Source organism: Apodemus sylvaticus, chromosome 9 (assembly GCF_947179515.1).
Source record: "Apodemus sylvaticus chromosome 9, mApoSyl1.1, whole genome shotgun sequence".
Taxonomy (NCBI): Eukaryota; Metazoa; Chordata; class Mammalia; order Rodentia; family Muridae; genus Apodemus; species Apodemus sylvaticus.
The window spans coordinates 109659462-109686606 of record NC_067480.1 but is presented as its reverse complement, the minus strand read 5'-3'; the positions used below and the strand labels follow the sequence as shown (position 1 = coordinate 109686606).

The following is a 27145-nucleotide window of genomic DNA, read 5'->3' as shown; positions in this document are numbered from 1 at the left end:
TTCCAGTTCCAGGGGATCCAGTGGCCTCTGCTGGCTTCTGGGGACCAATATGCATGAAGTGCACACATTACACAGGCAAAGCACCCATCATCCATAGACATAAAAATAAATACACAAATCTTTTTTTTTTAAAAATAAGTCTGGTAGTCTCTTTTCAACATTCAATGGACACACACATACCACCACCAAAGTAAACAAACACCTCATCTAAGTAGAAGATACAGCAGTGAGCAGACTTAAAGCTAGAATTTAACCATCAGTTGAACTGACAAAGTAACACAGAGGAAGCTTATATACTATCCCATGCATCTTCTTGCCAAGTGCAAACTACTGTGTCCTTCATACTTCACTTTAGTGGAGGCAGGGGGATCACAAATAGGGGAATCTGAAGGATGGGGCGGGAGCTCTTGGAGCAAAGGGGCTGTCTTCTGGTTTCCTCCAGTGGTGAGGCAGCTGCTGATCCCAACTTTGTAAGTTAATGCAGCTGGTGCCAATTAGCATTTTGGCCTCTGACCAACAGGAGCAACTCTCATAGACAAGTTCTTTGTCTGGAGCTGGGTTCTGACCGTGGGCAAGCTTTGAGTTGGCTCCCTGGCTATCAGAAGATTGGGGGCTAGGAGAAGCTATGCTAAGCCATCTGCATAGCATTATTTACACAAGCAGCTATGGGCTGTTAATGAATCAAACCAAACACACTGCCCACCACACTGTCTGAGCAAGCCACACGGGTGTATGTCGGAAGTCTGGCTGGGTGGTTTTAATGTCCCCTCTGGTGTTCTGAAGTAAATATGCTTGTTTAGCATGGCCTTGAGTGTGTCAGGCAAGTGCGCTACCACCGAGCTAACATCCCCAGCCTTTCTGGGTTCCCTTGAAACGTGGCTTTCATCCCTTATCGTCTCGTTCCACTAATGATACTACTGTCTGAGGGACAGACACACCTCAGAGACAATAACTGGGACCCAAGAAAACTGTGAAACGTTCTGAGTCTACCATCTTTCCACCTGTCTTCTTTACAAAATCAATTATCAGTCAGCGGCAGCTGAACAAATGGGGGGGGGGCACAACTGATAGTCTTTGTGAAGCTAGAGAAGGGAGCTGATGGTGTGAGCCGATGTTGGTCAGGCAGATTTCGGCCGAGATCTACAACTGAGCATGCTCCTGAAAGAGAGTACCTGCTTCAGAACAGCTTAAGTCGCAGCTACTGGGCTCGGTACTGGGCTCGGCCTTAACGGCTGCAAACTTAAAGAAAACAAAATAGTTCACCTCACAGAGTCTGGGCAGATCCGAGAGTGTCTTTCTCAGCACAAACCACGGTAATGGTAGCACAGAATCAATTAAACTTAATCTGGTTTTGATTCAAACATAAAAAGTTACACAACTTTAATTCAACAAAATGTAAATGAAGATAATTTTACAGATTCTAGAAGAGGATACATTTCAGAATAAATGGAATTTGTTATGGGGTTGGGCCACAAGAAATAGCAGCCTTCAAAGCAACATCCTCACCACAACCACTCAGTGCTTCAGGAAAACTGTAATCCTGACCAAAACTGACAACGCCCAAGTGATGGAGAAAGAAAAGCGCTCCCTCAAACATTCCGATGTTAATATTAAATTCATGCTCTTTTTTTTTTTAAATGTAACTGAATCAATGCCTTTCTTCTGGGAATGGCCACAGCCTCAAAGCTCTTCTCTGCCTAAAGGCAGCTCTAGTCAGAGTAGCCCTCAAAGAGCCTTCTTCCTCCTTCTCTCACAAAGCTTGTTCCTTGCTGAGTCACCTAGTCAGACCTCCTTAGTGCTCCCCTGGACTGGGACAGACTTGAGCCTCCAGCTGCAGGCACAGCGAGTGGGCGGGGCTGCAGGCACAGCGAGTGGGCGGAGCTGCAGGCACAGCAAGTGGGCGGAGCTGCAGGCACAGCGAGTGGGCGGAGCTGCAGGCACTGCGAGTGGATGGAGCCTTCTGCCCTCCCAACCAGCACTCGGTCATGACAGACTCTGGAGGGCTATGCTCCCATGAAGGAGACTGTGCCTTCAGAAGCCAGAGCCCAACTGTGGGATAAGGCCCTCCAGGAAGCACAGTACAAAAACAACAGCAAATGCTGACCTTCCTGAAGCCAGTAAGCTTTTTTCTAGGTCCCCAAATTACTAGTTTGTTCCAGAGTTTCATGTCAACATCCAGAAATCCTGGTAGGTCCCAAGTTTTAAGGCAAAATACGGCATGTGTGTTTGCAATGATATACAACCTCAAATGCTCCATATTTATTTCCAAAACCAAGTTCTCTACAAAAAGTGATTACACTTTAACGTTTTTCTAAAGCCCAAAAATCTAAAATCTAAAACCCACAAGTTAGCAGATGTGGGTCACACATGTTTAAGTGTGTGTCAGGGACTTATCAAAATGTGGTTGGATGTGTGAGTCTGTCAGAATGTGGCCATGCATATGTGGGTGTGCACATGCTAGGTATCTATCAACAGGGGTTAAATGCACAGAAGGTAAGAAACAAGGAAAAGGAGGGGATTCTGGCGGAGACTACCTCTAGGTTAATTTCTTCTTTAATCTAATTTTTCCCATGATCATGCATAAGAATTAAACAGAGATTTCTGTCAGCTATTATGGTCTGCCTCCTTGTCTCCCATCCCTGATGCTGCAGGGCCCTGGTCAAACCTGAAGAACCACACGCCTTGATAGGCCAGGCCAGGCCAGAGACACTTCCAGGCCTCAGACGTGTTCCTTCTTGTCTGCAATGAGTACTAATGCAGGGCCATGAGCTAAGATTGGCAGGTTCTACAGGTAAGTCATTCCTGAGAAGAAGGAAGGGAGAGAGAGGCTAGGCACTTCTCTTTACTTGAAAGCCTGAGGCTCCTTACAGGAAGGCCCATGCCTGAGGCTAAGTCCATGAGCTCCCCACACCACACAGTACAAGAAAAAGAAGTGCACTGAACACTGAAGTGTTCCTCAGACAGGCCAGGTGAGGAGGGCAGGGCAGTGTGAGGGCATGGCTCCGAGGGCGTGGCTCCGAGGCGTGGGAGCAGCACCTGCGCACAAGCCTCTCAGCCGCCAGCCCCATGGCCTCGTGGCCTCAGGTACACAGGCTAGGCTCTGAGCACATCTTCAATGAAAAAGAGTAAAGGGGCTTCTGCGCCTACCTAAACAACTAAGAGTAGGCAAATGCTGAAGAGGTCAGTCAGGCAACGGCAAAGATCCCTGCCTTGGGAGAAAGCCAGTCTACAGCTGTAACTAAGAACAGGAGACTCAAAGACCAAAAGAACTGCCTGAGACAGCCGCACCACGTGCCACCCTTCCACACCCTTCCCAGGCTGCTGTGCAGCGCCACCGCCCCACCGAGAGATCAAGTGGAGTAAGGGGAAGACGCTAATCTTTTCAAAGGCTTCTATGAAAAGAAGCCAGCACTCTCAGAAGGACCGGACACTGCCACAAGCGCCAAGGGCCGCCATCCTGGTCTCAACAATGGATTAAGATCAGTCCTCAACTAAATGATGATCCAACTGCCAGTAACTATGGTAACTAACTGGACCCCCCCCCCAAATTTAAGGATATTATAAATGTATAAAATTAATTGTGAATCCAATAAGGTAAAATTCATTTTTCTAATTTCAAATTTAGAAATTTAAAATTTTCTTTGTAAGTACTAAGAGCAGCCAATTTAACTAAATTCTATTTTTTAAAATTGAAACATAATTATAACATTTCCCCTTTCCATTCTTCCCTAAGATCCTCCCCACACCCCTCACCCCACACCCCACACCCCTCACCCCACACCCCTCACCCCACACCCCTCACCCCACACCCCTCACCCCACACCCCTCACCCCACACCCCTCACCCCACACCCCTCACCCCACACCCCTCACCCCACACCCCTCACCCCACACCCCTCACCCCACACCCCTCACCCCACACCCCTCACCCCACACCCCTCACTTTGCTTTCTTTCAGAATCATGGCCTCTTTTTCTTTGTCTCACACACACACACACACACACACACACACACTCACTGGTGTGTGTAGAGAAGTATATAAACATATAAACACATGCTCAAGATCTTTCACAGTGCCTGCCCAGCTAAACATTACCACTGCATGCAACAGTGATGATGTTTTTGCTTTAAAATTAACATGAATCAATCCCTTATATGCAAGTTTCTTTACATCCAAGACAGAAGATCCATTCCAGGCAGGTATGACCACCCACAGTGGTAAATAATAAATTATGTTAGCATGAAACTATCTTTGCAGCACATAGCACACAGAAAACGTGTGGTTCTAAGAAAATGAACTATAATTATCTTTGGCTTTATAAAGTATTCCTACAGTCTTTAACATGAAACAGACCCTGGTGAACACAGACACAAATCCCAGCATCCAGTTCCTGCTAGCAGTGGGTGGGGCCAGGATGGCACAGGCCAGGGCAGCCGATGCCAGTGTAACCGATGCCAGTGTAACCTGCTTTCTGATCCAAGCCCGCCAGGTAAGCTAACTCTCCTGCGTGCGTGAATGTGGTCTGCGTCCTAACAAGATGTGTGCTCACCTCCACTGACACAATGACAGACAAATCGCAGGCACTCCTTCCCCGGAACCCAGGAAGGAGGACTATAATAGCGTACAGATTCCAAGACAACTGGTAAGCAAAGATAACCAATGCACATGCACATGGCCACGGATGCTGCGGGTCCTGCTGCCACGCGCTGAATGCATGCAGGGTATCTCTGAACACACTGCACGTGATTCTGAGCACCGTGTGTAGCTTATCAAGACAGTTGTTCTTCCAAATGTGATTTTTAAAGCTATAAGAAAGTGGAAGATGTGAGATTTTGCTCAACAGGAAAATAAACTTTTACAGGATTAGTATGATCCAATTCAAAAAGGCAAAATAAAACTTCTGATGTTTTCACAATTGAGGTTTTGCTACCTTAAGCCTACTGCTTTAGCCACTCATAACCCTATTCTGTACTCAGAAAGCTACAGACCAATTATTTCAAGCAAAAGAACTAGTTCTGCTTTAGATAATTAGAAACTAAATAACAAAAACCCTGCTAGACTATGACTCACAGCAGGACCGCCCACCATATCACTTTGGGTCTAGTCTCACTGACTGACACTGGGTTATCAAGTCCCTCCTCTCTCAATCTCTCTCTCCCCCTCCCCTCCCATAGTCATGGGTGCCAGAGGAACTTTCTGGGAGAGCGGTCTGGGAGAGGCCCCAGAACACAACAGCTGCTCTCATCTGCCAGCAGACAGGCAGTGGCTCGCCGGAATAACAACAACGGCCACCCTCCCCAGAGACTCTGCAATAGCACATGGTAAGAGTGTGTCTGAAGGCCCCTGAGGTCAGCCAAGTCAGAACAATTGCTGTAAAAGTGGAACTCTTCCTGCAGACAAGAAACAGAACACACCTGTCAGAAAGAGGACCACCTAATCAGATTATGCCACTTTCGCTCTCCTGCCCACTGACAGCACTGTCAATTTCCATGTTCATACTGCGTTTAGGATGAAGAAGGGGAAAACAAACAACGAACACAAAGCTACAGGTAGCACCATCGCACTCATATCCGAGCCCACACTAACTCATCAACAAGATGAAGCAGACCTGTAAGGGCCCGAGGCTCCATCCTGGGCACACTCACTAGCTGATCTTCCTACACACAAAGTACTACACCTTGCCTAAAATACAGCACCAAAGAACTGACTTCTGTCCCAGAATGGCTGCGGTCATCAGTTTCCTAACTAAAACTAGACACAGGATGGGAAATGCAGCTGGCCACCTACAGTTCTCTAAAGCTTATGGCCTATACACACTGCGCCCTCTTCTGTAAGAATGAATATACTTATACTAGAAGTTGAGGCTAAAGACAAATCTTCAACTTACAAACCCCAAGTTAACGACCGCTGGTCTAGCTAATTCTCCTTTAAACTAACAAGAAGTTCGTAGAGCATTAACTGTGAGCAAATAGGTATCTCACATTTATATAGCCCTTATATAAATACGAATGGATAACTCACATCTATACAGCTCTTATGTAAATACGAATGAATAACTCACATCTATACAGCTCTTATGTAAATACGAATGGATAACTCACATCTATACAGCCCTATGTAAATATGAATGGATAACTCACATCTATACAGCCCTTATGTAAATGCGAATGGATAACTCACATCTATAAGCCCTTGAGTAAATACAAGTGACACTGTTAAGAATTTAAACCACAGGGCAGGGAATAACAGCTCAATGGTACAAGCCCTGAGTAGGTAGCAGTTCTCTTCTCAACACTCCAAGCGCACAGACAGGTTCGTGTTTAGCTGGTTTCTAAAGGCTGCCTTGGTCCTAAGCACGCAAGTCCTAGCTGTCTCGCCTGTGCCAGTAGGTCCAGAGCTGAAGTACCAGTGAGTGCTTTACCTTCTACTGTCAGTTGCCTTTCTTGCACCTGGACACTTGAGTTATGAGTCTGTGCTCTACAGGATGCTATTGCTGAGGAAAACTGGGTGAGCGGAACATGAGACTTTTCCACACATTTCTCTAAGATCCTTTCAATCTGAAGTACTGTAAACAAAGCACTCGCACACCCGCACCACCACCCACTTGCTGTACTAGCACCAGGTCATTAACAAAGATCTGTCATGTGCTCTTTAAAGGCTTCCCAAAGCCAACCTGATAAAGGACAATTTCCTTCAGAAGAGGCCCCCTGCATTCAATTTTTTAATTTTTTTTATTAATTATTTTTATACACTCCATATTTTATTCCCCACCCCACCAACCCCTGTCCACCCTCCAATTGTTCCACATCCCATACCTCCTCCTCTTCCAGTGTCTCCACCAGGATGTCCCTACCCTCTCCCCACCTGACCTCTGAACTCCCTGGGGCCTCCAGTATCTTGAGAGTTTGGTGCATCATCTCTGACTGAACACAGACCCAGCAGTCCTCTGCTGTATATGTGTTGGGGGCCTCATATCAGCTGCTGTATGCAGCCTGTTTGGTGGTTCAGTGTTTGAGAAACCTGGGCGTCCAAATTAATTGACACTGCTACAGGGTCCTCCTACAGGGTCCCCCTCAGCTTCAGTTAGCCTTCCCTAATTCAACAGTAGGGGTCACCATTGGTTGGTGCATGCACTCAATTTGTAATTCTGTTGAGGTTCACAGGAAATCAGAAGAGATCTATCTACACATCTATACAGAGATGCCTCCCTCCAAGACTCCTCAGCCCCTGTAGCGTCCTGTCCAGGTTCTTCACATACCAAGCGCACTGGTAGGTAGGCCCACATCCCCACCCACTGCAGCGAGAGACAGAGCTAGATTCACTCAGGCTGCCAACAAGAGCACCAAGCCGTGGTCTTCCCACCTACACTGTTCTTGTCCGCCGAGCCTGCTAACCAACACCCGTCCCTAAGACACACACCTATGACTTTCCCAGGACTTAGCTCCTGCACCTGCGATCCTGAGATGACATGGAAAGCAGTCTGACTCTCCTGAGGACAACCCTCTCCAATGACCACGCCCCTCCCAGACCTGACATCAGCTGCTCACTCAGCCGCAAGCCGCTCCTATCTGCCACCCAGGCCCCTGCAACAGGAGCCCAGAAGCCTTGATGCTGGGGCAGGCAAGGGCATGTTTTCCATGCTGCCAGAGGTTCAAGGTCTTCCATTCACAATCAACTTGCTCTGGATCCCTTCTGAGCCCCAGGCCACAGCAGAGGTCATCCCGAGGGAAGAACATGTAAGGACACCACCGAGGAGCTAACAGACTGGCCGGCTGGTCGGCAGCTGGTCTCCAAGCTCGCCAACACTTCTGACGTTGCTGGAATACATGAGCTCCCATTAATATTTTTAAAGGAGCACCTCAAACACGTCAGTCACTTGCCTGTTGCCGCCTTCTTTTCAAGCAAGAAAGTATCTTTTGCAGCTCAGTAGTACAGCACTTATCTAGCGTGGATACACAAGGGCCACCTTAATCCCAGCACAGAGAATAGCAGTAATAATACAAAAGCATGTAGCCCATGACCACGTGTGCATGTGCTTTAACATGTTCTCAGACACGACTGAGGGAAGCACACCCACCGAAGGGCTCCTGTCAGAAGAGGGAGGGCCAAAGTCTCTTTGCTTGGCCCTTGCTGTCCTGTAGTTTGCTACATACACTGCCCTCAAACTCACAGAGATCTGCCTGCCTCTGCTTTCTGCAAAGGATACATCTATGTCTAGACCAAAGCCTATACTTAAAGTGGTACCCACAAGTCTAACAATAGACCAGTCATGTCTGGTATGTGTAGCTCTAGTGACACCATATCCCGATACAGCATCACGAGTCACACGGGAAGAAATGGAGGCTACATCCAGAAGGTACCACTGCCTGACCTCAGAGCACCTCATAAACACCCACTATCCATTTAATTACAGGAAGCTAAAATGTACTTCTCTTTCATTGCTTTTTAAAAATGTTTAGATGAGTCAGGCAAGGGTGGCGCACGCCTTAAATCCCAGCACTCAGGAGGCAGAGGCAGGCAGATCTTGAGTTTGAGGCCAGCCTGGTTTACAGAGTAAGATTCAGTACACCCAGGGCTACACAGAGTTAACCCTGTCTTGAAAAAAAAACCAAAACCAAAACCAAACAAACAAAAAAACCCAAATAGATGGAAATGTTTAGCTGAAAAGCATCTACGTTTCCACTGAACTGCCCTGTCTATAACACAATTTGTTACACGAGTCTTTTTTTTTTTAATTTATGAAGACTTTATTTGAAAAGAAACAAAAATTTTTTTCCTATATTCTGTTTACATTCCAAATGATTTCCCCTTTCCTGGTTCCCCCCTCCCCAAAAGTCCCATAAGCCCTCTTCCCTCCACCCGTTCCCCAATCAACCCCCTCCTACTTCTCTGTCCTGGTACTCCCTTACAATGCTGCATCAAGCCTTTTCAGGACCAGGGCTCTCTCCTTCCTTCTTCATTTGATATGTGAATTGTGTCTTGGGTATTCAGAGCTTCTAGGCTAATATCCACTAATCAGTGATTGCATTCCATGTGTGTTCTTTTGTGATTGGGTTGCCTCACTCAGGAAGATATTTTCCAGATCCAACCATTTGCCTAAGAATTTCATGAATTCATTGTTTTTAATTGCTGAGTAGTATTCCATTTTGTAAATATACCACATTTTCTGTACCCATTCCTCCATTGAGGGACATCTGGGTTCTTTCCAGCTTCGGGCTATTATAAATAAGGCTGCTATGAACATAGTGGAGCATGTGTCCTTATTGTATGCCGGGGAATCCCCTGGATATATGCCCAGGAGTGGTATAGCAGGGTCCTCCGGAAGTGTCATGTCCAGTTTTCTGAGGAATCACCAAACTGATTTCCAGAGTGGTTGTACCAACTTGCATTCCCACCAGCAGTGGAGGAGTGTTCCTCTTTCTCCACATCCTCACCAACACCTGCTGTCTCCTGAGTTTTTAATCTTAGCCATTATGACTGGTATGAGGTCAAATCTCAGGGTTGTTTTGATTTGCATTTCCCTAATGACTAATGATGCTGAACATTTCTTAAGATGCTCCTCAGCCATTCGAAGTTCTTCAGGCGAAAATTCTTTGTTTAGCTCCGGACCCCATTTTTTAATAGGGTTATTTGGCTCTCTGGAGTCTAACTTCTTGAGTTCTTTGTATATACTGGCTATTAGCCCTCTGTCTAGGGTTGGTGAAGATCTTTTCCCAATCTGTTGGTTGCCGTTTTGTCCTTTTGACAGTGTCCTTTGCCTTACAGAAACGTTTGACAGGGTCCTTTGCCTTATAGAAACTTTTGACAGTGTCCTTTGCCTTACAGAAACTTTGTAATTTTATGAGGTCCCATTTGTCAATTCTTGATCTTAGAGCATAAGCTATTGGTGTTCTGTTCAGGAACTTTCCCCCTGTGTCCATGTCCTCAAGGGTCTTCCCCAGTTTCTTTTGTATTAGTTTCAGTGTGTCAGGTTTTATGTGGAGGTCCTAGATCCACTTGGAGTTGAGCTTAGTACAAGGAGATAAGAATGGATCGATTCACATTCTTCTGCATGTTGACCTCCAGTTGAGCCAGCACCATTTGTTGAAAAGGCTATCTTTTTTCCATTGGATGGTTTCAGCTCCTTTGTCAAAGACCAAGTGACCACAGGTGTGTGGGTTCATTTCTGGGTCTTCAATCCTATTCCATTGATCTACCTGCCTGTCATTGTACTAATACCAGGCAGTTTTTAGCACTATTGCTCTGTAGTACTGCTTGAGGTCTGGGATACTGATTCCCCTGGAAGTTCTTTTACTGTTCCTGATACTCTCTCGAGAATGGAAAGGAGCAGGTTATTCAGTAGAAGCGGGGCATTCAAGAACCAGCATCAGCAGAGCATTTGAAATCCGGAAGCAAGCCTTGTCCTGGGCTGTTTGCCCTGCAGAGTGATTTGCGCTTGGAGGGGTTCCTCACGGGGTCCACCATCTTCACTACCGAGCGGACCAGACAGGCAACACCAGGTACACAGAGACAACCCAAGTATAGCATTGCTTGGAACAAGGTACACCAGGGCTCCAACAGCACCCGGAAACCTAGTCATCCAGGGGTGTGGAAATAGCCTTACAGGCCCACAGGAGGTTCAAGTACACAAATCTTTTGGATAATCAACCAAACACATTTCCTCTTCAAAGTCTCTAGCTATCCTCTTCGACAGACAAGAGGGCAGGCACCCCACAGAATGCTACATCCTCGTGCATCTGTCAGACTCAACAGCTGTCATCTGCAGTCTACAATGTTTTCTAATTCTAACTCACAAATGTGCACACGGGAGCGGCCATGCTATGTGAGAGCAGCAGAGGGTGGAGGACACCTCCTGAGATTATGAATGGCCAACTGAACTCATCACAGCCATCACTTTCCTCAGTAAGCCCCGGATTTAGGGAAATTATGATTTGACATAAGGACACCGCAAACTCCTAGGGCTGCCGCCTAGCTCTGTCTAACACTCTGTGCTGAATGTGATTCAACACTGAATAAAAGTCAGCGAGTGCAGGAGATGAAACAAATTAAAATAGTTTAAAATGAGGTTGCTCTGGCCCTCATAACCTATTAAGGATGCACTCGCAGAGGCACACCCGAGTGTGCACGTGTGCACGTGTGCATGTGTGGACTCACGTTCTATTCGGCTCAGTTCTCTTTTCTCATCTAAAGCTGCAGAGTAAATCATCAATTGACTATATAAAGAACTATCTTTTGCCACTAAATTTTGCCCACAATCTACTCGATGTTCTAACAGATGTTTCAGTATTCCAGCCTCTGGGAACTTGGCTCCATGTTTCTTTTCTCAATATAAAAATAAAAGAAATGGCACAGAAGTGGTCTCATACCCTAGGGAGCTTTCGCTTCAATCACCGCTCGTGTGACAACCTCCATGACACCCCCCAACATCCTCCTTTCTGTTAGTGAAGATGTTTCCAATTACAGCCCATTTTGTGGCCAAAGATGACATCATTCAGATGAGGGGAGTTGCTGTGGGTTGGTTGTTTAAATCAAAAATATATTAAGCAAATGAGATTCTTGAGACCCATCTGCAACAACTCAAGTACACCTGGCCTGCTGCTGGACCTTGAGCCCCAAAACCAGAGCAAAGCCACGTGCTTAGGTGACCACAATCTCTAAGTGTGCCCAGGAGGGTGGAAGCACCAAGGCTGGAGTGACATTAAATTCACGATCTCTTCATAAACATGGATGGTCCAACCTTACCTCGGTGACATCCATAACCTTGATGGCGGCCAGCTGACCCGTTTTAACATGTCGACCCTGAAGACAAAGAAAAGAAAGACTAGTCAGTACGAACACTCACAACAGTTACTCAGATGGAGTGGCTAAAGTCTCTAACGCAGTCTCCTCCCCTGCTTTTTCTGTTACTAATAAAAAGTGCATGCTCACCAACAGAACAACAGAGCTGGTAAAAAAAGACAGGAGATCAAATGAATTCAGATAAAATACAATTCTTGTTTTCATAGGTTTAATGTATCTATCATTATCTCCAAGGTTCTCAAAAGACTTTTGTTAAATTTATGTGTGTATGTATGTATGTATGTATGTATGTATGTATGTGTGTGTGTGTGTGTGTGTATGTGTGAGTTTATTTATACTGCACGTATTCAGGAGCCAATGAAGGCCAGATGAGGCTATCAGATGCCCTTAGACCTCTGTGGGGTCTAGTTATCAAGTCAGGAAGCCCTGCTCCCTGACGCCAATCAACTAAGTAATGTATTTGTCTATATATCAGGCTTAACCTTTCAATGGCCAAAAACAAAAAAACAAAAAACAAATAAAACAAAAAACCTCTATTTATTTTATGCCCTAAATGGATAACTGCATCTTCCTAGTGGACCCCAATAGTTATTACATGATTTCACAAATTATAATGAATGTCCCAAAAGTCAATGTAAGGAGTATGGAGACTATTATCCAGAGAAGAGGAAGTATGGGAAAAAAAATCAGGGACAGGCACAATAATGTCATAACTATAATTTTTGATCTACGCAACCTAAGCTGTGTAGCTTATTCATATCACTCTGTAGGTAAAACAAAAAGATAAAAACCCCGTGTTACCATTCTCCTCCCTCACTGATGCGGAGGGGGAGGGTGGGTGTGGTCATCAGCCTACTCTCTGAAGCCACTAGGAACCACGCTGCTATCTTAAACATGAACTACTTTTAAGAATGGCCCTTCTGCAACAGTGCAGAAGAGAAAGAACATCTTCACATTTCCCAAAACCAGTCTCTCGTCTCGTGACAGAAAGGGTAAATTTATAACATCAAACCTAAGAACAACTCTCCGTTTATTTTGTTCAGGAACTCAAATTACAACAAGAACAAAGCAGTCCTAGAAAATGGCATTAGCTGACAACTAGGACACCGTAAATAACAAGACGACTGCTCAGCAAACAGCACTGGAGACAAGCTTTAGATGTCTGTGCCCATGTCAGAGGGCACAATCGTGGTATTTATATTCCATGGTGCCATGGAATACAGCAGTCACGATGCACCAGTGTGGACCACTTAAGCAAACAGAAGCCCAGAACATGAGAGTCTATCCCCTCTGTCAGAAATAACATCTAGCGCCCATGACTATGTCTGCACAATCACATGACTATGGCCACTCAATCACAAAGTAAAATGATGCTTTTCCTGAATCCAAGAAGGAAGAGTGTATTTAAGATACAGTACGATTGCACCCTCTGACTCAGCCATGGGACAGGTCCAATAGTTCCCATACAGCCCTCCGGCCTTTCTATGTGTCTACTTCCAAATCATGGCAGCCACCTTCTCGAGGCTAGATATCAGGTGATGGGGGCAGGGGGAGTATCATGGGAGTTGTTCCTTCTTTTTGAGAACACAGCTGTGCTATGCTAGGCAGGGACTCTTTAGATGCCTGAGACAGTACCACTTTAGATTGCAGATCTACAAAATCCATGGGCCTGTCAAAACACTCTGCAAGGATTTATATTGTCCAAAGAAGTCACTCAACGCATCCTCTATCAGTGCCCTTCAGACAGTAAGCCTGCCTCACAGGCAGAGTTACGCCTCTGACTTGGTGGTGGTGGACTAAGGAGAGTGGCCTGTCCTCAGCTCTCCTTCAGGGTTTCTAACCAAGCCAAAACTGCCACCTGGCCCCTGCACATATGCAATGCGGAACACACGTTCCAAGAAAAAACACACTACGGAGCGTCAGAGGTCAGGACACCGTGGTAGCCTTTGAGGAAGTCTGTCCCTGGCCCACAGAAGGACAGAGCAAATGACATCAGGGAAGCTTCTCAGTCCCCGTGAGGGGAGAGACGCGGTGGTTGTATTTTCCTGGAGCTTCTTCTAGCATCAAATCCTAGTTAATGGATGCATGCTGTGTAATCCTTACCTAGCCCACTTAGACCTTCTTAAAATATCTGACAGTTGGTTCTCTGTGTCCACTGACAGGAAAGTCTGATAGCATCTTTCACAATAACAGGAATTTAGCCGATACATAACGCATCCAAGAAGTAAAAGAGTTTCTGTTGGCCTCTAACCCACAGGGACAGTCCCAACACTGCCTATGCCACATCCTCCCTAAGAGGTTTCTATGGCTAATTAGTTTTTTGAGACGGCCTCATGAGACCCAGGGTAGCCTCCACGTCTTGATCCTCCTGCCTCAGCCTGTCAAATTCGAGGCTTACACATGCCCAGCTCTATCAGCGTTAGACTCATCTCAATTCACCCTTACAGTCCTTGCTGCTACTGCACACCTGACAGGGCACTAGAACTTCGCCCTGTCTCTGCTCATGGCTCTCTCTCTCTCTCTCTCTCTCTCTCTCTCTCTCTCTCTCTCTCTCTCTCTCTCTCTCTCTCCCTCCCTCCCTCCCTCCCTCCCTCTCCCTCTCTCTCCTTCTTTAAAGCCTGTGTCCTTAGGCTCCATTCAACCTCAAGACAAATGCAAGTACACAAGGTTTTTATTTACTTTATGAAACTAAGTAGCTGCTAAAGTGGGGGTGGGGAAACAATGTTTTCTACCTGACAATACAGACAGGTGCCAGGTCATGCAACCTCAGCCCCACAACCGTGACCTTAAGGCCTGCACGTCCTTTAAGTCTGAAGAGCAGACAGACATGAGCCCAGCCTGGCTCTGGGGTACTTGGTGGGCAGGTGTGTCCTGGCAAATGCCTGTGCTCCTCACAGAACATAAGGACCACTGCCCTCACCTTATAAACCAGAGGAAGTAAACCTTAGAAATGAGCCGCTCCCCTTACAGGTGTGTATCCTGTCTAACCAAATTAAATAGAAACCTCAAGCGTATTATTCTACACATATTGGTAGCAATTTCTAATACACAATGACCAACAACAAAGAAATCACCAATCCCTGGCCGGGGCATCTCAGGACAAAGAGCATCCATCCTTCCTAAGCATAAGAAGTAAGAGGGCAGACTCAGAGTCCATGGGTCTCTGGACCCTGTAATGGGCTTTTCTCTGCTGCCACAGTTACCTCATTGACCTTTTTAAAAATAAATACTGGAAATCAAAATGCTTCAAATAAGCCTATAAAATTTAATCCACAAATGCTTAGCAACATGGTAACTACTCAAGAAGATGGTAATCTGGAAATGTTTGCCTGTGTTCACCTGTACACACACACACACACACACACACACACAGTGTGGAGAAACACTACCTTATGAGAGCAGCAGTATTTGTACTCTATAGTCAAATCGCATGACATTAAGGAACTGCCTGCTCTCCCTTGTCAGGAAGGGCAGAGGCAAGGTTTCTAGAAAGCAGTAATCACCTGAGGAGAGCCAACCAAAGGAGAGGAGATGGATTTCCTCAGAAGTGGAGCAGCATACAAGCTTGTCCATGTCCCAGAACAGGCATGCAGGTGGTGACAGGCCCACAAGGAAAAGAACATGATGTTTACAAAGGATGACAAGCCCTGTCACAAGCCATGCAACTCTCTGCAGACAAGCAGGCAGGAATGGCTTGTTTGCACACTGTCCCCAACCAAGAGAGATTCCCACAAGGTTAGAAAGGTTTCATCACGGTCTGGCTGCTTCTCATTTGCATTCGACTATAAACTTTGTTTCAGAAACCTGTTCCTAGACATCTGAGTGATGTCTGGTGGGGTTCAGCTGATGAATCAACCTGGATAACAAGCAAGAAGAACGTAGCTGAATGCCCAGTGCACACAGAAAGCTGGGCGCAGTGCGTCTGCAAGCCTACTGTTCCTATGGCAAGAGGGAGGCAGTGACAGAAGCCACGGAAGCTCCTGGGCCAGTTAGCCTGTGTCTGACCATCTGCAGTCAACAGAGATCCTGCACCTCACAGTGACACCCACGGTTATCTATCCTCTGACCTCCAGACAAATGCACCTTCCTCTGCACAGAGTGTGATGAACATGCACCACATATAGACAATTTTATTTAAAAAGGCGTTTAAGGAGGGGCTTAAAGAGACAGTTCAGTGGTCAAGAGGACATGTGGCTCTTCTTGGGATCCTGAGTTTGAGAGCTAGCACAGGCAGCTCATGGCCACCTGCAGTTCCAGTTCCAGGGGACATGACACACTCCTCTGCCACTGCGGGCACCTGCATACAGGTGGTGTGCATACATATGGGCACACATGCTTGTGCACACACACACATTTTTTTTAAAAGAAAAAATACCCAAGATAGAGATGTTAAGCTCTTGTAGTAAACAAACCAAGCTCAAGAACAAACATAAAAAGAACGCTCCTGTTCCCACAGAATGCGCATGCGTTTACCCCAGAGCCAACATGAGGGCTGGAGAGAGCAAATTGAGGCCCACGACTTCCTAAGGCAGTATCTGCTGGCTTCTCGTGCACCCTAGGGTTTTGAGATCACTTTTTCTGAAGAATAATGAGCGTGGGAGAAAGGTCTTTTCCAGGGAAGAGCACACCAACTGGCTATCCACTACTAAATGGTCAGCCTTGAAAATGTACACATGAGTTAACATTATTCAGACTGAGCAGGGTATATTTAGAAATATGTATGTAACCACAATAAATGAAAATGGAAGCCATGAACTTAAAAGAGGGAAGGGAGAGGTGTACAGGAGAGTCTGGGAGGAAGAAAAGGCAGGGAGAAATATTGAATTTTAATACAATCTCAAACATATTTTTTAATGTTTAAAAAAAAAAAAAAGACTGAGAAGACCAGACTCAGCTTCACCTCTCCCTTACACAGTTCACATGAGGAAGAAAAGTCAAGGAGCCACGCCATCTAGACCAACATATCACAATGACGTGCCATCTAGAGCGCGCGAGGTAAGCTTCAAACTTCCAAAGCCCTCCTTGTTCTGAATTATTTCTAAATCACACATGGAGCCTCCACAACCCTGTGGTAAATAGCATCAGTTCACCACTAGATGGTTTGGATGACCCCCACCCACCCACGCATCCATGCATCCATCCACCCACCCATCCATCCACCCATTCAATCACCCACCCATCCATCCATCCACCCAACCCATCCATCCATCCACCCACCCATCCATCCATACACCCATCTATCCACCCATCCATCTATCCATCCACCCACCCACCCACCCATCCATCCATCCACCCATCTATCCATCCATCCACCTATCCATCCACCCATCCACCCACCCACCCATCCATCCATCCACCCATCCATCCATCCATCCACCCACCCACCCATCCATCCATCCACCCATCCATCCACCCATCCATCCATCCATCCACCCACCCACCCACCCATCCATCCACCCATCCATCCACCCATCTATCCATCCATCCACCCATCCATCCATCCATCCATCCACCCACCCATCCATCTATCTATCCATCCACCCACCCATCCACCCACCCACCCATCCACCCATCCATCCCAAAGGCTGAGACCTGGCTCTGCACTGTGAGCCTCAAAACCACAATCTTCATTATGAATACACTTCTCCAGGAAACGTCTCAAAAAACAACAACAACAACAACAAAAAAACAACAACAACAACAACTTAGCAGGACAGAAAGGAGACACAGTGCAGACAGCACTCCATGAACTCCGTTTAGACCAAGGAAGCTCAGGACACTGGGAAAACAGCTGGATGTTCTAAACATCTTCCCGTGGGAGAGCAGAGCGCAGCAGCAGGAGCTATAGTCTCACCTCTGACACCCCCCCAGCCCTACCCCCATCCCCGTATCAGCATCAGGCTCACACCTGTGCAAAGCTCATCCTCCACCACATGTGCAGGTCACATGGGTCACTCTGACCTCCCGCACATAAAGAAGAGCACAGGCTCACACCTGTGCAGAGCTCATCCGTGGCTCCTACTTCTTACTAGACCAACATTTGCTATGGCTTCTCCTTCTCTGTCTTCCAGGGCCAGTACTTCACACAAGCAGGCAGGCAGAGGAAACATAAGAGTGTATGTTATGGGACCAGTCAGAACTTGTATTTTAATAAAGAAGACAGAACGCTTATTCTCTCGAGTTTTGGATTAGAAACCTCAGCAGTGAATCATGCCTTCTTCTGGTGACAGCTACTTCTCTGAAGTTAACACTGAGGACTACTGATGGCCCCATGAGCATCACTACAAGCAGACAATGTGATGAATGCTTAGGCCACACCCCCTCCTCAATCAAAGAGTCGTCTCACATAGCTGAGCTGGCAAAGAAAAAAATGTAAAATACATTATGTACCATGTCTTCTTTAAGGAACTGATATGAATGAGAAACTTTCTAAACCTTGAATCCTTGAGTACCATAAAAATGTCATTGCTAATGGCCCAGGGAAATGATTATGAACACCAAGTACTAACCAGTTCTGCAAACACTTCAGGAAATTATTATAGCTGGCAATACAGAGGCTAAGTCATCTGGGCTCTCTATATCTGGTCTGTCATTTAGAATTCTCTCAAAACACAGCTTCTTATACAGTGGGTTCAGATCCCAAAAAGGGAGCATAACTAAGTGTGGGGGTTGTGGTGGTTTTAATATGCCTAGCCAAGGGAGTGGCACTATTAGGAGGCGTGGCCTCGTTAGATTAGGTGTACCACTGTGGGTGTGGCCTTTAAAACCCCTCATCCTAGCTGCCTAGAAGCCAGTCTTCCACTGGCAGCCTTCAAATGAAGATGTAGAACTCTAAGCTCCTCCCCGCACCATGCCTGCCGGGATGCTGCCATGCTCCCACCTTGATGATAATGGACTGAATCTCTGAACCTACAAGCCAGCCCCAATTAAATGTTGTCTTTTAAAAGAGTTGTCTTGGTCGTGGTGTATGTTCACAGCAGTAAAACTAAGACACGAGGTCATAAAAATTTGGGCAAAAATAATGGTTTCTGACCACTCAAAGACAAAAATTAATCTAAAATCAAATAGATGTGGCATAACTGGAATTCCCTGCAGCCTGAGCTACAGACAGACAGACAAACACACACACACACACACACACACACACACACACACACACACACTCACACACTGCCCTGTTACAGCATGTATCAGATCCTGTCCAACACCAAAAGGACAGTGCCTCAAATGCCCAAGCTCAGAGTCTAGGTTATTCACCATGTCTGGTAGACTACCGTGTCTCACTCTAAGTACAGAGAGAGAGGAGACAGCACGATGGGCAATGCATTCAGGTCCTCAGCATCCACGTCAAAAGCTGGGCGTGACAGCATGCGACCAGAAGAAACACTGGTATTGAGAGCAGAGACAAGAGCATCCAAGGGGCTCAGCCAATCAGTGAGCTCCAGTCAGTGGACCCTACTCTAAACATTCGATAAACAAGAGATGAGCAGAGTTAGGGAGGCACCTAACATTGACCTTGACCTCCATGAGCACACACACCCACATGAGCAGCCACTACTCACCCACAAGTTTAATAAAAATCCTGCTTACTCTAATGGCAATTATTTATCAAACAAAACAAAACACACATGCAGAGTTGTAGTGTTATCTCCTTACCCAAGAAGTTTCCACTCATTCCCCCCCCACGAAGACTTCATAGCAGAGTTCACTTTGTGAAATTACACCCACAACATCGCTGCAGTCCCGACGTGTAAGGGAGAGCTCACTAAGGCACTGAGGGGAAACAGCTCCTGCTGGCTCAGGAATGAGGTTTCAGACAATATCTAAAGGCAAGGGGGGTCACGTGATAAAAGGACTCTGCCTCCATTCTGGACTGCTGACCTGCTGACCTGCCCGCGGATTCCCACTCCCACCACCTCAACCTTTGAAGGTTGCAAAAGGCTGCTTCTCTGACCAACCAACACTGCTCCTGAGTCTATCTAATCAAGATCGTTATAAAAAGAACTTTATCATTGCTTGCCTGTGGCCCCCATGGGCAGTGACTCCAGTGCTGCCCAACAGTGACGAAGGTCATTTGCACCCACATTAAAACAGACTGCGTTGGCTTGTTCTGGCTATAACCACTTCCATTTCGTGTCACCCTGGCCCCATAGTAAGGTACTTCCTGAGAGTTCTACAGCCAGAGCCCACACTGAAAACACTGAGAGCAGCTCTTGTCCCTGGTCATTTGCTGACTGAATCGGACATCGCTTTCCTGCAGCGTCTGTGTTGCAGGGTTGTGGAAAGTGTGATCTTTGAAGTTTTTCTTTTTTGTTGAATATTACAAAAACCAGGAAGTTATGCATCTTCTTAAACTTTAGTAGTGCATGCTCAGGGTAACAAAGTAATGGATTCCATACATCTCTGTTCAACTGTATCGTGAACTTTGGGCACATTCCGTCTCCGTTACCGGCCCTGTCTTCCTTCCTCTCCCACTGATTTTCTTCTTCCATCTTTAAAGCCCAGACTTCCAGTTTGCCATCCAAGTTTAGTTTGATAGCATTGGTGCCTTAGGCTGGGCCCAAGGACCAGCATCTACGGCTGAACTGACAGCCCCACAAGCCTACAGCGGACATCAGCATCCTCCCAACCTTCCTCACATAGAGTCCTGAAGGACTCTTGCAAGGTACAGGCTGCCCTTGGGCCTATGCTGTCTTTGGGAGACACTGCTATTGTTACTGTGTGGCCTTTGTTATGTCTTTAGTCAAATGCACTTGCTTGATCCCATCTGAATCTATGGCACCGTGACCCATGGAGATTAATGTCAACACACTTCAGTATTAACTGCAAAACCCCAGTTCTCAATAAAAGAAAAAGGTTGTAAGATCTCTAAAACACTACCCTGAATCACAAGCTAAACATCTAAACACAGTAAGATGTATAGCTGCCTCCTGGGTGCCCAGAGTGGGCGGGAACGGGATTAACAAGAAGCAGCAACCCTGAGGGGCTGACTGGGCACTCCTGAGAGCCCTGATCCTGTCCTCACCCTCCTTTGTCCACAGCTTGCAAACAGGACCCAGAGTGACAAGACACATGCCAGACACGGGCGGGCGGGCGGGTGGGCGGGGCGGGCGAGCTGTGGGTCCCCTCCCTTCACCAGCTATGCGCGTTTGTTGTTGGTGGTTGTTATTTAAAGTGCTGGAAAAAGAGGGAGGGAGGAAAGAGTCACTAATTACTGGACCTGAGCTCTCACCATCAATACCAGCCCAGGCCTGCACATAGTAGGCCCTTAGCTGAGGGTTCTCAACAATAATAAAGAAGAGGAACAAGCCTGTGTGCATAGGATCTCAACAGAAGCCAGGCTCTCCAGCGCCTGTGACGACGGCCTTTCCTTCTTGGTTCCGTGGATTCCATGTGAACAGCACCTCCTCCAACCAGGGGTAAGTTCATTGAGAGTCAACATCTTCACAGAAAACACAATCAAATGGCAGTGGGGAGAAGCGGGGGGGGTGGGGGGGAGGAGGAGGGAAAGGAGGGGAAAGGAGGGGAGGAAGGGGGAAAGGAGGGGAGGAAGGGGAGGGGAGGGGAGAAGAGGGGAGGGGGAAGGAGAGGAAGAGGAGGGGAGGAAATGGAAGAGGAGGGAAGGAGGTAGCCTCTCCAGGGCCAGACACCCCAGTTGTCCCATATTCTCAGCCTCATACACCATACATCAGTCTTGCAAAGCCACTGAACCACAATACACGGGAACTTCAGGGATTTACATTGACAGGGGAGTGTAACACCTACGGATGGGCAGCTACAACCTTAATCCAACACTTAAAAAATAAGAACTAGATAAATGGGATGGGGGACAGAAAACCCTAGTCACCATTAAAATGATTAACCCACAAATACGTGATAATACAAAACCCAGCTATCCAGCTGGCAGGGCTCAGGGCCTGGCTCGAAGGAGGCTGTGGGGCTGGCTGGAACCGGTAACCCTAAGGCCCTCCAGGAGCACTCAGAGGGGTGCTTCCCAGGAAAAGCACAGCTCTCTCTTAACACTCAGAAATCAAAGGAAGGACACACTGAAGGCTTTAGGGTAACAGATCTGTTCTAACTATAGATCCGACGATCCAGACATGTTTTTAAAACTCTATCCAGACTTGTGCATACAAAGAAAACCAGAGCCACTTTTACTTGACAAATTTTTTTAAGTAACTGGCCCGAAGCAGCAATGACTCAAAAGCCCAGAGGGTACCTGAGCCCTTAGTTCTCTTTTCCTGTTTTCTCAGTGAGGGGCGGGCCCTCAAGACAGACAGACAGACAATATCCGCTCAGAGATTGCTGTGTTTCCTGGCATTGTCTTCCTCCCCTCCCCCTTCCCTTCCCTTTTCCTATTCTTTCACATCATCACTCAAGAAATTCCAAATTTACAGTCCATGGTGATCCAGGATGTTCAGATGGAAAAATATCAAAACCAGGACAGGCAGAATGCCCACCCAGATGCCAGACTCTTCAATGAGGTGCTAGAGGGCACAGTCAGTGCGCAAAGAGCATCAAATGGATGGCCGCAGAACATCTATCAACGTGGGCCACACTCCTCTGAAAACCAGGGAAAGCAAAGCTGACGAGGGGTCAGTCACGCACAGTGGTGAGCACGCAGACCCACGCCATAACCCCTCACTGGCCCGACACCTCAGGAAGGACGAAGGCTGGCGCCTGGTGCATCTTCTCTTTTCCTCCTCCTCCTCCTCCTCCTCCTCCTCCTCCTCCCCCCTCCCCCTCCCCCCTCCCCCCTCCCCCTCCCCCCTCCTCCTCCTCCTCAAAACATAAAACGTTTTCACTCAGGTTCCTGGACAGTTACATCTCCACAGTCCTCAGTTTAAGAGGAACAAACTGTGGGAGAAAATAAATTATCTCAATAGTTCTGCTTTATTTAATTGGTAAAGTGTGCTCTCAATGTGATACTTCAAAAGAATTTTTTAAAAATTTTGAAAATTTTAAAAAATTCATTATATGTCAGGTGCATGAATCCTTATAAACGAAGTTTAAAAGGACTTAAAGTCTGAGAGAAGATTTGCCCGTCAGTAAGTAAAGCACGGGATGATTGTGAGCGGCTGTCCTGTGGCAGACTCCAGTCTTACACTTAGTCTGTGAGCCTCTGGTCCTCCTCATCCGGGGCCATGCCTGAACGTTTGCTCAATGTCCTTTCAATGCACCCTCAGCCGTGACTTGTGAATCTCAACAGAAGAATCTTAGGGTTCAGACAGTAGAGCCTGCTGAAGACACGGCCCTGCCATGCAACGCTGGGCTTAGAGGGCTAAGAAGCCCAGGAGGAGCACTGCTGACCTCACCTGGATCACCTCAGGAGCAGCCAGGAAATCTCAGCCATCTGCCACAAGTACACCCCTGCCTCCCTCACTCCTGATTTCTGCCTCTATGTACGGAAGAGCAGGTATCCTGGCAGCCAGAGCCTTCCCTGATCACCCCTCCCACAATGCCAATCTTCAACACGACGTGTGACTGAGGAATGAACACAGGAAACAGCTTGGTGAACTCCGCGTGGCTCTGGATTCCGCTGCGCCCAGGTAGTTTCATCTCGCCTGGTGACAGCGGACTGCCCAGCATGGCTGCCTAGTCTAACGAGTCTGGCTCTAGTGACTGACAGCCAGAGACAACGAATGGCCCAGGAACCCCTGGTTGGTCTTCTCAGTCCAATGTAATGAAGAAGATTAAAGGAGAATACTGAGTCCTAGCTTCTTAATAAACATGACCAGGAAGAAGATAGGCTGTTGCCAATCACAGTTTGCATTGCCACAGTTTTACACAATAATATTTTTATTCTGTAAAAATTCAAAATGAGCCACATTCAAAAATTTCAAAATGCAAAATGGTGGTGCATGTCTGTAATTCCAGCACCTGGGAGAACAGGCTAAACAGAAGGATCGAAGTCAGGCCAAGCCCCTCTTATATATGGAAATGCTGCCTCAAAATATGTGTGAGTGAGTGTGTATGCATGTGTAAGATTCATTACATTAAACTATGATTATGACATTACTATGATTATAATTATGACAGCCACATAATTATAGCCGAACCACATAGCTGAACAGCTTAAGTAACTATAGCAATGAGATGCATGTCAAAGGAAAACTATACAAATAAGTAAACATAAGAAAATTAGCAGTATCTATGTTTCAAGTAGGAATAACTAAAGAAGTTCAGAAATAACTGTGTTATCAAGTACCTATATACTTTGTATTTTATATTAACCCCACCCTCAAGAAGCAGGCTATCGGTAGGGGCAGGAAGGAAAGGAACAGTGGTCTGGGGACCAACAGTGGGCATTCCAGCTCACTCTGGTCAGGTACTAGGCAGCAACAACCACTGAAGCAAATCTCACAGCTAAGTAAAGGGGAAGGCCATTCAGGCACCAGTCAGAGGAGGAGGCTGCCGGAGTCAGCAGCCGGAATACTCTCAACACCAAAGGCTGCCACCCGGAGGAAAGAGACGCAGGTGCACAACCAAAGGTAACTCTTGCGCGCGCTCGCTCGCTCACTCGCTCACACCAAAGTACACCACAGCTGTACTTTGCAAAGCCTCAGATTAAACAGTACAGCTATTTCAGAGATTACAGGTAACAGCACAACCAAGGCCAAAGGCACCAAAGTCAGTTGGTCAAAAAATAAGCCAAGGGCTCATTCTGAAAATTAACTGCAAACTAGAGGCTAGGAAAAACGGCACTTAGAGAAATGATGAACTCTGTAATCCTGAATTACTTGGGATCTAATAGAAACCAGGTTAATTACAGCCCCTTTCCACTCACTGTGCAGTGAGATAACATACTTCTTCTGAAAGGACCTCAAACAAACCAATGCAGCTTTCTCATTAGACCAGACCTTGTCAACACGTCTCTCAGTGGAAAGGAGCTGCCTGGCCTATACGAGCAGAGTTTAGAAACACTATTCCAGTACAGGAAACAAATGGGAAATGAAGACAAAGATGCCAAAGCTGGAATCAAATGAGGAAAAAAAAAAAAAAAAAAAAAAAAAAAAAACCAACCAACATTTACATTTTTAAAGAAAACCCTGAAAAGGGGTAGGTTTTAGTATTCTGTCTAAGCTCCACCCCACACTTACCTGGCAACAGCCAGGTATGCCCTGCCCCACAGACCTGGCCCACTATAAAAGGGGCTACTTGCCCCTCCCCTCCCTTTCCCCCCCCTCACATGGCTCTTGCCTCTTGGCACTCTCATCTCTCTGCCCCTCTTGGGCTCTCCTTCCCTCCCCCCTCTCTCCATGTGGTCATGACCAGCCTCCTCCTCTCCTCTCCTCTCCCCTCCCTCCCTCCCTCCCCCTCTCTCTCTCTGCCTCTCTAACTCCCATCCTCTGCCCTGAATAAACTATTCTATACCATGTCTGTGTGCGAGTGGTCCCTCAGTGGGAAGAGGTGCCTGGGCCTGGGCCCACCTAGGCACCCCCTTCCCCCACACCGCCGTGCCACACTCTCTCAAAACCCCTTCTCTCTCTTTTTATGACCCCTTCATAAGGTGCCGAAACCTGAGAACAAACCCCATCAGTAGGAAAGGCCCTCAATTATAAAAAGGCGCCAAAGCAGACAACAACTCGACATTAGAAGCTTAAGGTTTACTTCCTTCCAAATACCCAGCCAATTCTACATGCATGCATATTTATCCTATGGGGAAACAGGCATGAAAACCAAGGCCAACGGCCATGAGGGGGAGACGGATGCTGCTCAGGCCCAGAGCCTTCCCACCATCCACTTAGGACACTTATGTCCATGCTTACCTTGGGGAAGTGAACTACTCAGGTGAGTAGCACCGCTGAGGCTGTGTCATCCTTCCCAGGCTACATGACCACAGCCACCATCTCCCCTCCAGCCCCGCCCCACACTGCCAGCACTCAACACCACCGGAGGGCACCACCACCCACTCAGAAAGAAGAGGTAAAAATCAGTCAGATCTATTTTTTCACATCAAATTGTTGTAGCACAGACTGGTACCAGGCAGCCACTTTAGTTCAACTTGCTGAACAAGAGAGAAATTCAGCCCAGAAACAGTGAAAAGGAGAGCATGGCTCCACAGAACACGGTAACACAAAAGTCCTCTGTGAGACCGGTCCGGGACCAACAGAAGCAGAAGGGCATCCCATGCCCTGAGCCACAGAGAAAACTTCTCATTACAGCAAGTTTGGATTGGTTTGGGTTGTTACTTATCTTGCTATTTTTGATTTTTTGTTTTCTTTTGGCTTTTTAAACTAAGTGGGGGAAAGGACAGTATGGGAAGAACTTCCCTTAAAAGCATTCTGGGTCTACACATTAAACACAGCCTCAAAAGTAACTGCTGCAAGATGGAAAATACCATCTTGTCTCTTTTAAATTGCTGAAACACAGAAAAGTAAAAGTCACATGGCCCTATATGTAATGACTATCTAACTGTTTACTGTCTAAACACCTGCTAACATTAACATCATTGATCTATTTCTCTGGATAAGACAGCCTACCTCCCTGAGCCACTGCAAACAGAGACATCTAGATGAGCCTGTCTATATGACGACCTAGGGGAAGCAGCGCTCCCCATATTACCTGCTAATTGGTCTACATTCATGCACCACACTCTAGCTTGCCTCTCAACCATCTTCTCTTGACAATGTTGCTGTAAATGTGAAACCCACACCCCTTCACACACGCCCATAGGTGGCATTCTCTGGGAAGGATTTAGAACCTTGGAGACATGCCGGGAAGTGCGTCACATCACAAGAGGCGAGTGGGTCTGTGGGCAGGCCTCCTTTCTTCCCACTTTCTGCTTGCTGACTGTCAACAGTACCAACAGCCCGCTGGCTCCCTGGCTCCATCCTTACCTGACACCACAGACCTCAGCCCCTCCTAAGCTGCAGCCAAGACAAACATCTCCTTGTGGGTCAGGTGGGCGGTCTGAGCAGCAAGGACAGTAACTGAGGCGGCTTCTGGACAAAGTCTCAAGGAGAGGGGCAGCAGACCCGACCGCTGCTTCAACAGTCTCGTGTTCTGAATCTATCTGACTGCTCTTATTATCTACTTTTTCTTTATTTGATAAATTTGTTCCTCTCAGCCAGAAGTTTACCTCACTGGCTTCCGATTAACATTGTTAGCAATACTCTATGGATCACAGCATACCCACAGGGCTGCCACATAACGCAGGCGGACTGTGTGCTAGTGATCCCCTAACCCTGATTAAGAAGTGAAATAAACATTTTAATCTGAGAGATCATTTCACCTACTAGCATCATATATAAGAGAATATAAGAGCAAAAAAGTAAAGAAAAGAGTAAGAGAGGCCAGGGTCTTGGTTAGAATTGTCCCGGTTATGAGTAAGAAACTTAAACAC

The 27145-nt window shown here is 46.8% G+C and overlaps 1 protein-coding gene across 50 annotated transcripts in view; it reads right to left on the bottom strand.

Moving 5' to 3' along the window:
- The window catches only part of Map4k4 (mitogen-activated protein kinase kinase kinase kinase 4), a 132759-nt gene that overhangs the window by 54218 nt on the left and 51396 nt on the right, over positions 1 to 27145 (bottom strand). For all 50 annotated transcript variants that reach the window (XM_052193127.1, XM_052193103.1, XM_052193107.1 and 47 more), the window contains exon 3: positions 11743 to 11799. In XM_052193127.1, the coding sequence (XP_052049087.1) occupies positions 11743 to 11799 (57 nt within the window). The remainder of the gene's footprint in view (positions 1 to 11742; positions 11800 to 27145) is intronic.